The 12148-nt window shown below is 39.4% G+C and overlaps 1 protein-coding gene across 2 annotated transcripts in view; it reads left to right on the top strand.

The window, feature by feature from the left end:
- The window catches only part of SEMA3A (semaphorin 3A), a 245729-nt gene that overhangs the window by 185905 nt on the left and 47676 nt on the right, over positions 1 to 12148 (top strand). For both annotated transcript variants that reach the window (XM_057366415.1, XM_057366417.1), the window contains one exon: positions 84 to 203. In XM_057366415.1, coding sequence (XP_057222398.1) covers positions 84 to 203 — 120 coding nt within the window. The remainder of the gene's footprint in view (positions 1 to 83; positions 204 to 12148) is intronic.

The raw sequence follows: 12148 nt of genomic DNA, 5'->3' as shown, positions 1-12148 counted from the left end.
AAATATGAACATATGACAGCTTTCCCTKACTTACCATGACTGGAAAATTGAGGAATGTTGCTTACAATTATGTCCTCCCACAGATGGAGAGCTGTACTCTGGCACAGCAGCAGACTTCATGGGCAGGGACTTTGCCATTTTCCGAACTCTGGGGCATCACCATCCCATCAGAACAGAGCAGCATGACTCCCGGTGGCTAAATGGTATGTAAAATGTACATTTCTCTGGTTACACTCATCTAGCCATTAAAGACTAGCACACAGTCTCATTCCAGCAACATCTGTGACATATACACTCCTATTTGGAGCAGAATTATGTCTTAAACCAGTTAAACTAATCAAAAGTGATTTATAAAGAAGCATTTTTGGTTTAATTACACTGAGATTTGTGGAGTGTGCTAAATTTAAAACACACACAGACACTACGAACAGCGCAGTCAAGAAAGTTGGACAGAAGCTCAAGGCTTGTGGAGGCATCAGCCACACAAGAACACAAAGTAGCTCCAGAGCCTTGGGCAGGACTATGCCTTGTACAAGTTTTAGTTTTTGCAGGGTTGAAGGGGACACTGGCCACATCCAGCAGAAAGTCAGTCAGCAGAACTTCTTGAGCCAAAGCTGTCAAGAGTTTGGAAAAGAGAAGAGGGTCCTGGGCATTCCAAGTGATTTGGTTTCAAACTATCTGGTARTTTAGCAGGGCACAATAGCTCACATTATTGCATGGATATTACTAATCAAGTCTGTGSTTGTTTATTTGCGTGTTTGAGGAGAGAAGGATAATTTCAGAGAAAATCTGATTTTGGCTTCGTGTACCAAAGTACTTTAGAATGTGTCTGAGTACCCTATCCAAGTTCTACCAAAGTCAAATTTCCAATAGCTTGAATAGAGTTACACTTGGCTTAAGCTATACAAGGATATGAGCATTTTGGAAATAAGAATTCATTGTCTGAAAAAGCTGACATTTGAATTAAGTAGTGCTAACTCTAGTTGCTGAGTTAATTTAAATTTTAATTTTTTAAGAGTTAACTAGCTGTTCTTTTGCTGTACATACTGCTTGCATCTGCACTCTTGGTTTTGAATTCACAGAATATTTTATTCTTAGACATTTTTTGCTCCTAGCCATATTATTTATGTCTCTGCTGAGGCTCAGGCTTTCTTATGTGGTTTTGCAATTTAGTGCAAACTGTTCACACAAATTTTAATGTCTAAGAGCACAGTATGTTTTAAAACAGTTTCTTATTAGCTAGTCAAAACTTTCTAGTATCATACTGGATATCACATTGGATGTATATGCAATCCATAACAACATCAGTCCCTGAGTCATRATTAAAAACACAAGATGCTATTGCAGGTTGGATTAACAACTCTATATTTAGCATGCATTGGATACACGTATCATATAAATGTGTGTATGACAAGTATGGATCTGTATTTTACTATGACAAGCCTACGAGTCTGATGTATATCCGGCTAAATTTAGTTTTGCCATAATTCATGTGGACTTCTATCTGTCTGGAGAACAGATCCAGGTCTACAATATTTCAGTTCTACAATCAGTGTTTGCCCAGTAACCCAAAGATTTTCTTCACTGGGTTATTTTATTATGACAATAAACAAGATTTCTGGGCTTCAGGAAATAGTAAAGTACAAGGGTTATAAACATACCCATCTATCTTGATACCTGGTAGAATAATAATACGTTAAAGATAACCAACACTTTTGTTATGATAGTCATGATGACATAAAGCCCAATCATGCAAGCAAAATCAGCTTTTGTGCAGTAGGTTTGCACAATGACAGCTGAGTCAGGAGGATTTATGCAGTGGGAAAGCACAGCCATTGTCCACAGCTCCTACTTCATCGCTGAAAATGTGTCATTCCTTTGTGGATTCGGTTATCAGTCTTTCAGCACTAAAAGTGAGAACTGTTTTTTCCCAAATTAGCACTAAGGTTACATCTGACAGGGTGCAGAAACCACAACTGCTTTGKGCTCAAGGTGGGGAGGAGAAGACAGTCACATGTAAAGAGCTGATGAACCTCAAATTCTCTTGAATTTAAGTATTGTCCAAAAATAGCATAAAAGTAGGAAGACAGCATTTTTTGTGCCACAGGGTGAAGGTAATTTCTAGCTCTTAAGTAAAGTTCTTGTACTATAATCCTGTATGGAAAGTTTCAAACTTAATTTAAAACAAGATAAGAATCAAATTGAGATATTTAGAATTTATTCTCATAACTGTCCATAATTTAATAGAGAATGATCCTTAAGTACATTTTTGAAATCTCTCTCTCCACTGCAACTTAACATTTACCTTCCTAATATGGAAAGATTGGCCTAAAATCTGCACTGCAAAATTCCTATTAAAGGCTCTGAGGCTTTAYTGTTAATTTCTCAGTGATAAGATCCTGGCAGCCTTTCCACACAGCACTCCTAATTTCAGCATCTAACAGGGAAATCCAAAAATGATAATTGTTTGGGTTTGAAACTCTGCAGACATTCCAGTGCTTTGATTAAGCTTTTTAATTTTTCATTTGTCTTTTTAAAATGTAATTATAAAAGAAGGTCTGTGTTTGCACATATTTAAAGTTGATATACTTTTAACGAAACAAGCTCTCTCTGAAGGATATGTACACTGTTTTCCTAAAGTTCTATGTAAACTATTTTTTAACTTTAAGTTTGCAGACCTTTATAAGTTTTTTAGTAAAGACRTGGATTGCTTTGCAGTGGTGGGTTTGCTTTCCTAGTTGCTTTTTACAGTGTGCTTAGTTTCAGCTGAAAACCAGATACTGAAAGCTGCAGAACAGCAGTTCTGATCAAACTTAGAGAAAAATTCAAATCCCTGTGGAGTTTGTTAGGTGGTGAGGCATCCATTTCTAAGACCTTGCTAATRTTTACTTCAGTCAGAGTAGGATCTTTAAACTGCTCTTTCCATACTAAGGCTAAGGTCAGAGCTGATGGTGCAGAAAACACAGCTGTTTGGTACCAAAAATGGAGAGAAGACAGTTGCACGTGAAGGGCTTGCAAACTTTTGCCCGAAATTAGATCTTGCCCTGAACTGGCATAAAAGTAGGACAACATTACACAGAGTGATTGAGTTTTTGGGATTTGAGCAAGAATACAAAGTTCCTACAGAGATCATGTGGTCATGTTCTGGAGATGCTCAATCTTTTTATAGAAGGTGTGTTTTGGGGAAGAGAGCTGTGCTCAGCTCAAGGGAAGGTGCTGACCTGCAGCGCTTAAAGACTTGCTAAGTCTTTTAGAAATATTAAATACTCACAGGCTTCGAAAGCTTTCATTTTGTATAAATAATTAAACAGTCACCAAGCCAAATGAAACAAGGGGGTCTGATTCTGTAGCCATGTAGTCAGGGCATTCATCTAGAAGCTAGGGAACCATACATCAGTCACTGTAGCAGTGTATATTTAATTATTGATACAGACTTGGCCAGATGTGACAAAAAAGCATTTGCAAAAACACAGTAAAATAAGCTGGTGCTCARGGAAGTCATCTTGGGTATGAAAACCCACAGTTCAGCGCCCCAGATTGAATCATGTACTTTGGTACAAACCATGTTCAGGCACACGCTGGACATTACTGGCTCCTCTGGTACRTGCATGGAGTTTCGCTGCACAAAAGAAGCTTTGGCAATCTTGCTTGGTCCCGGTGAGGGTCAAGAATAGTTCTGAACTCRCAGAAAAAAGATTCTGATGTTGAAAAAATGTCTCCTGTCCAGCTTTACTATAAGGAGCAACGACCTTGATATTACACATGTGTTGCCATGTCTTGCTAAGTCTTTCCTATAGGCAAGCACATGATTCCCTTTAAATGTGCCATTGCCTCTCATAGTTCTGAGCTATCAGGGGAAGCATAGATCAGGTCCTGCTCCCATGAACTGCTCCATTAACTGCAGCAGTTAAAAAAAAAAWAAATAAAGAGATGAGTGGAGGCCTGAGCAGGTGGGAGCAGCTTCTCCTGGTGCCAGGGGTTTCCCTGCTGCACAGCAGGCAGTGTTTGCCGTGCACCGTCTCCACTGTGTTCGTGCAGGGGCTGAGGGCATGGCTGGAGGCGAGAAGGCAGAATTGGCAGTGCAGTCTACCAGAGCAAGTGCTGAGCAAGGCAAAAGCAATGCACCCAGGGCGGTTTGCAAGTTGGGATTAGAGGAGTGGAAGGAGAGCTTAAAGCTGCTCTCATCTTCTCTGACTTGAGCACAGGGGATCTGGCCTTAAATTGTTAACATTTTGTAAAATTAATAACCATAAACATGTATTTTAAAAGTAAGGCAGGGCTGGGCTGAGGAAGATTTGAAAGGAAATGAAATCACAAAAGCTGCATTAGGATAGTATTATGAATCTGGTTTGCACCCTAGAAATACTGGCCTCACTCACCCTCTTTACTAGACCTGGGGTTAAGAGAGACTGTCAGTCTGGATTTCCAGACTTGGCTTGGAATTTCCTTGCTTTTTATGGGTTTAAACCACTGTATGATATTATTTTAGCATACTTTCCATGGCTTAATTTTTAAAGTGGGGTAGTAACTGTGCTTAGTCCCCTGMGGTTATTGTCCTTGGTAATCTTTACTTTACGGTTACATAAACAGCTGAGAATTATAGAAGCTGAGCGACTGTTCAATAAAAAAGAAAATGCCCTCTTAAATTTAACAGGGTCCAAGGCAGGAAACATGGGCTTGATACTCTCCTGGCATTCAAACAGAACTGTAGCCATCACTCTGTGTTTTTTCCATCTATGGCATTTTGTAGAATGTCCCAGAACTGGCATTGCACAGACATGATTTTGAATGTGTATGTATTGCACGGCAGAGTAATGTATGGCAACAGAAAGATGAGATTACAGCTAGTATAGKATTTTTGCCTCTCTAATGCATTAARTGTGTCAAAATGTWAGAAATTAATTACTGTTACTGAGACTTGAGTGTGTGTATTCTGATATTTGAACCTATAATTGGTCTTTGGTCAACCACACCAAACCCTTTTCCTACCTATGCAGAGCCACTGATGGCTCCTCTGCTGTGCYAYTCCCTTGTCCCTAAATGCCTTCCTRGTTTCCCATTTTCCAGCWCACCTYCTRCACATTCTCAATCCAGATRTAYARCATGCAGTAAAATACAGGTGAAYRGATKTGRAAAGGGGCTGGCAGAACCCAACCATCCTGGTACCTGGGATTTTTTCATAGAATACATTTGAGATCTTATTGGAGGAAGGTGGTGATGGATGCTACAAATGCAATAAATCTCCATCAAGAAAAGAACTATTTAAACAAAACATGTTTAAAAAAAAAAAAAACAAAACGTGTGAACTGCGTCTGAATTTATTTAGTCTTCAAATTAGAACTCTTTAACTATGATGGGAATGCAATTAGGAAAAGCTGCCCATTAGAAGTAGTCAGCAAGGCAGCCTAGCTGGTTTTAAGAGGAACTCAGGCAATATTTTATGTGTTTTTACATAGCATACTTGCCTGACATTGCAAGAGACTGCAGTGAGTAGACGAAGAAGTCTCTTCCAGATCTGCATTCCCATAAATTTKCAAGGACATTTTTAAACAACCTTAGGAGTGAAAACAGTGAGGGGATTTTCTTGTGTATGCCATTTTTCTTRTTGTTCTTTKGGATTTTGTYTTTTATTTTCTTTTCCTGTGAAAGGATCTCTTGCATTTAAAAKAAGCATTTCTATATTTGAGCCCCATTAGCCAGCTGATAGGTCCTATCATGCAGACTGCAGTGTGGACTGAGTTCCACACTTTCCCACCGCTGCTCACAGAGGAACGAACAACTCCAACCCTTGCGGGAACAAAACATGTCCACATAAGCAAGTCTCATTTCTCACTCAATGCATCCTCCCACCCCCATTCCCATTATCTCCATTGCTAAGAATAGTAATAAATAATTTCACAGTGATAAATTCCATGTGTGACAAAYGCTAATGTCACCTAACACAGTGCTAGGAAGTGCTCAGAAACTATGGTGACGGTGGCATAATACTGTGAACAGAATGGCACACAAACTCAATTGACAAGGGTTTTTTTTTTTCCTTCCTTAAGTCTGTAGATCCATATTTGAGAGATTGAGATGAATTTAAAGTTGTTTTTCTCATTGCAATCTAACAAGCTTTCTCTCTAGACATTTTTTTGTTCCAATCCGTGCTTTTTTTTTTTTTTTTTTCCCTTGGAAGAAACATAAAATTTCTGAAATCACAAAATAAATGCTGCTTTCTTATTTATTTATTTATCTATCTTGTCACTAATTTGAAATGGTTACAGGTCAGGAAGCCAAAGGCCCCATGGAATACTTGACCACAAGATGCTCACGTATTTGAACCAGTTGATTCACTTGAACCTGTCTGAATACTGTTCCTTGTATTTTTATACAAAGTAAGAGAAGCATTTATTTCAGAAATCAAAGACCAAGTAGCAATTAGAGAATGTACTTAGCAGTTTCTCTGGAAGTGAGAAAGGTCATGAAGGTGGTGGGTGGAGACAACCAGAAATAAAACAGTCTTCCCATCAAGTGGCCTTAATGAAATTATTTGAACTCATTCTAAGAAATAGATCCTTTCATTCTCTCTCCGTCCCATATCCCCTAGGATTAAGTACTTTTCTTCATTAAATGTCAGTTCTGTGGATGAGATTTTGTTCTGTTTAGGGTTGAAAAGATGGTAAAAGTAGCCAAAGGACAAGTTTCAAGGTTGGAATGGAAAAAGTGGGTAGGAAAGATGAAGCAGCAGAGAATATTGTCCTGGTCTGCCTGCACATTTTGAAGGCTTTCTGACACTGGGGAGAATATGACCTGGAGCAGGAAGACTTTMATCAGTAAACATTCTGGTCTGAGCTATAGCCACAGTATGCTTCAGGAAGTTARGATACCAGTTAGTCCAGGACTTAGGATATGTGTATGTTACATGGTTAACCATGGGCTCATTTATGGGTTTAACTTGGTCAGCCTTTCTATCCACACCAAAAAAATTTAATAGCTGGGAGTGTAGATTAGAAGCCATACTTTGCTGCAATTCATTCTGTGACTATAGAGCATATAAGATCAACAATAATGGGAGAACTCAGAGTTCTTTGTTCACTGCTTCCACTGCAGACCAGAGAAGTTTGCCTGCTCTGTAGACAATTGTACAATAGCACAATTTTAGGAAAGAAGTTTCTGACTCTCAAAACAAGMAGTGTGGGATATGACCCCAGTCCCAACCAGAGCACTGCAGCATAATCTGTCTAAACAGAGACTTGGYAGTGATGGCCAGTTTGAGATCTGCACTTAGCCTGGTGCACTGAAATGGTCTGTTGGTGATGTGCCTTAAAATTGCTAAATGGTAAGGTTTTTATTTCAATGGTGAATTGAAGCACCAATATAAACATATATCAGGTTAACAACCCAGTAAATCCTGATGAGTCTCGTGTTGGGGTGAGATCAGAGAGTGTAGCCGTTCCTATCACCTATGCTTTGCCTTCTCTGGAAGGCAGCGGATGAAAGAGCCAGAACAAGTTCTGGGTAGATGTTGGATGTGGATAAACCAATGCACCTCTCTGTACAGGGCAGAGCTGGTGACCTTATTTAGGAATTCAGATTCAGATTTGATGACCCAGGTGACTCAGGATGCTTTCTATAGTCATCCTTTAGAAAAACAAATCTGAATCTCATCTGCCTCTTCCAGCAGCAGGAGCTGTGTAAAAACCCATCGGCATGAGTACATTCCAAGGGTACATTCAGTAGGAGGAGTACTGCTCTGTGCCCTTCTCACAGGGGTAAAAAACACCTGCAATTTTCTGATTATCAGTAGTCCCAGTGGTATTCTATCTCCTATAAAAAAATGTTTGTTTGGGTTTTTTTGGTTGTTTTTCTTCTTTTTTTCTTTTCTATTTTTTTTTCCTTTAACCAATAATGGATTATTTTTTCCATGGATTTGTTTCAATGGATAACTCACAGAATTGACAATGGATGGAAAGTGGTGGTCTGTCCACTTCAGGTGACAAACTCAGTATATTATTCAAGCAGTGGTACTTGTGGCAATAATGTCTACAAAAAAGCTTTGTGTATCACTTTCTATTAATGTATGATTAAAAAGCTCATCTCTACCCATCTGTTTATCTATCTGTCTATATATTACCCCCGTGGAATATTTACAAAATTTATTTATTACAATACCGCAGTTCATAGGGAGACTCTCCCTTTTCCCTGGAGATGAATCTCAGTAGGGAAAAGAGYAATTTGCTCAGCACAGCTGTAGTGCTCAGGTTCTAAGTTTGTATTTTGTTTTGCCTTTGGTGTAGAACCCACTCTAAATTACACAAGACCTGTTTCTTTGTAGTTATCATTTTTGCAAAGATCCAAATCATCTTAAGCAAAAGCAAAGTTCGTATTAGGTGCTAGGATTCCAAAGACAAAGCCTCTGTGTTATAGGCCTTGCAAATTCAAGTGGGTTTCCCATGATCTCYGTGAGAGCTCTGATGCTTGAAAAACAGTGACTTTTAACTACCAAATTGTGCCTCCTTTCTTTTTCACAAAAGTCACTAACCAGTTTTTCAGAAAAGTTAAGCAGAAATCTGCTTGTAGGAGCCACACAGCGGAATACTAATTGATTTAAACAAAGGAGGAGTGGGCCTGTTACAGCCCCCTTTATTGGGATATGACATACATCCGAATTTTCTTTTTGCGTTCCTGTGTTGTTTCGGATTTTTTTCCTTTTGCTCTARCCATCAATTTAATGAGTGTTGACCCTGTCAATACCAATTTCCTCTTCTCAGGCCACCACGTTCAGAGTTTGGTGGGCATTCAATAGAGATTTACTGTTGACTGGGTAATTTGAGTTCATGTGTGTGGTGAAAAATTAGTGAGGAGAATTACCCAGAAAAGTGGATGCCATGACAATGCATGTCACCATGGTGTGACCAGCTCTGCTGACATAGGTTTCAAAAGCTCTCCCCCTGTGAAAATGGGGCCTGTTTGCAAATTAATTAGTTTCTGGCAGCAGCTTGATTGTTGACCCAAAGTTTGTAGAGTGGAAAAACAATCAGATTAGTGTGTTCAATATAAAGGCCCAGCGCGGCGCTCGAGTGCAGTTTGCCAAACTGTTGAAGCCGTGAATGGAGTGAAACAAATTCTTTTTTGAGAAGCCAAGGCAAAGGTTAAGTGTGATGTGACTGGAGCACGCTGGCCGCAGGGCGGTGGGGAGAGAATTAAAGGTTTCAGCCACACAAAAATTGAGAGTGCTGAGCGAGTTGCATTGAATTTAATGAAATTCACAGCTTCAGATGTAAAAGTGTTTGGCARTGTTTTAGCCTGTGTTAAAGGGAGAAATAAGATGGCTTTGTTTTAAAAAGTTTTCTTTGTACATCCGTGTGGGACACCAGGGACTGAGTCTCTAAAGGGTATTAGAGACACTTCCTGAGCCTCCACGCTGTTTCTAAGCACCTGCAGACGGAGGTTTGCACCAGTTCCTCCCACTCCCCACCACACACTAACTCCCTTTATCTCTAATGATTCAATCCAGCTTTCCCATTCATCACTTCCAACATTTGGGCAGGGTTCTTCTTTTAAAAAGTGTTGGTGTGGGAGCTCATGGACAAATATATTAGATATCCAAGCTTGTGAATAAATGTCTGGCTAAAGCTTGTTATCCAGGTAGTGAGAGAAAAGATAGATACTTAAAAATACAACAGAATCTGTAGCTGCTAGTGACAATAACCCCCGTGCAGCCAAGATCTGATTTCTACTCGCTGCCGTGCTCATGTCATTTCATTATTACTCTTCATTCCTTTAATGGCTATTTTTTTACATGTGTTTGCCCTTCATCCTCCATTTTTTTGTTATTCACACTTGTAATATTTCCTTTATATCAAACAAGCCCTATGCATTTTTAAAACTATTGTTTTCCCACTATGACATACAGAAAGAAAATCCCAACTGTTGTGAAGGAGACCATGATCAAGGGCGGTTGAGGTATTTTTTCTTGGACCAATGTCTTAGTCCTGCTGGCCTGCATCAGAATGCCTGACAGACTGAGAGGAATGGGAGACAGAGCTGCTGAGCTGAAAATATGAAGGGCTCCACGCAGGCCACCACACAGCCCCCACCCCATCAAGTAACTGAGATGCCCAGCAGAGTTAATGATGTGAGGATACAGACCCTTAGTCTGTTCCCACCTTTTTCCTCCATTCCATAAAATTCCAACTCTTAGCCTGTGACCTATGCAAAGACCTATGCAAACTCTGTAATTTGCTCTCGCTAATGGGGCTGAACCTACCCCTTTCACACTAACATTCCTGAACCGTGAATTGCTTGTCCCAAAAGGCATTTAGTGTTGCTTGCAATTAACACAACTGATTGCTCAAAGCCGGCACCTGAGGTGGCACAGAGCCAGCTGGAAGCATAATTGGCTCCTTCACGGGRGAAACATCCACTTCACAGTGGAGTCTGTGGTGACGGAATTACGAGTTCAAAGCCAGGCAGGTATGTGAATACCTGTTCTATACATTAAAGCCTCCACCAGCACTAGACACAGATGAATTATCGCACACTCAAAGCCTCCCTTTCTCTCTGTCTCCGGAACTTCCCCTTCTCTTTGTTCATGAAATCGCRCACATTTCAGCCTGAATATTTGCGAGGCTGAGTAATTGCTTTTGTTCTTTGGGTTATTTAATTACAAATCTCAGTAGATGACAGGTCCTCTGCTCTAAAGGAAGACATCACATTTGCACAGTTACAGAATCCCAACACAAATGTGTGTGGCAAATCAGTGACTGCAGATTTATTCATGCCCTCTGGGACCTGCACTGCCTTTTCAGCTTAGCATGCAATATGATTTAAATTACAGCTTGTGCAGAGCTGTGCCTTGGGATTACACTCCATGTTTCCAACTGTTTATAGTTCRGTGAGCTTTAACCTCTGTGATTCTGAAAATTAAATAATGTCACGGCTGATATCAAACTGATGGCTGGTGCTAGATTGCTAAATACTGTGTAGTATGAAAAGCCTATTTTTACAACAAAGTGGAAATGTCAATGTATTTAAAACACTGATAGCACATTCAGGTAGTTCAAGATCACAATTCAAAAGTTACACTAGCAAAGAATGGCAAAGCTAATACTAAACTCCATTATCAAGGATATTGTTTCAGCTCCTGTATTTAGCAGAGTTGTGGCTGTGGATTTTACTGGAGCAGGACTGAGCCTAACAGCATTTTGTAATGAGGTAGACACAAAGAGTGTGTAAGATCAAGAAATGTAGATAGAGCATGTSTTGTGGTTAAATTCAGATTTGTTAATTTCTTGCAGAAGTCCCATTATTTCTATAATACTGTGGTATATCAAATATTACATCTTRAAGACCTTTTTGTGCTGTAACTGTGGACATCTTAATATTTCTGTGGCCTTTGAAGAGGAGCAGAGGAGACACCTAATTAGAAAACTCGGTATTTAATATGTCATGTAATTTCCCATCAGATTCCATTTCATTATTTGCAGGGGTTTAGTTGATGCAAAAACTTTTAGTTGCTTTTCTCCATTTAGTTCTGCAAATCCACATTACTAGAATAGAAACTATTCCACTTCACCATGTTCCTTCCTGGACTCCATCAAGCAACACTGCAAAGCAAAAAGATGAAACTGATGTCACCAACAGCATCATTTGGGCCATAGAGCTTCATTCATGACTTTGGTATAAGGAACGGGGGACAGGAAGAGAAAGGACAAATGGRAGAGACAAATGGATACTTTATTTTTCACTTGTAAAGGCAGCATGTTGGACTAAATAACAGAAAATAAAYGAAGAATTCACAGAATTGCAGTTACCAGATATGATGGACAAATCATAGACACACGCAAAATGCTTGACAAATGGTTTCTCGTTTGATGCCTCTAAGTTTGACAGAGCGATACCTCCTGAACTTCCTATTTTGCTACATTGACAAAAGGGTGCTTCCTTTTTCCCCTTTAGAATTTTTATTTGGAATGCCCTATACTACTTATTTCAGGTTTCAGTGTCTAACTTTTATTTATCAAAGTGGTGTTAAAAATATCCCATCCCTTTCTATTCCATTGGATTCCATGGGCTTGTACAAATTCACCCTTTTTAGGGCTGTTAAATTGGAATTTTAAACATGTAGCTAAGTGCTTTTACATACCATACTGTAAAAAAAAAA

Source organism: Malurus melanocephalus, unplaced genomic scaffold (assembly GCF_030028575.1).
Source record: "Malurus melanocephalus ecotype Western Australia unplaced genomic scaffold, MMel_1.1 scaffold_65, whole genome shotgun sequence".
In the NCBI taxonomy this organism is placed as follows: domain Eukaryota; kingdom Metazoa; phylum Chordata; class Aves; order Passeriformes; family Maluridae; genus Malurus; species Malurus melanocephalus.
This window is presented reverse-complemented; position numbering and strand designations above follow the sequence as displayed.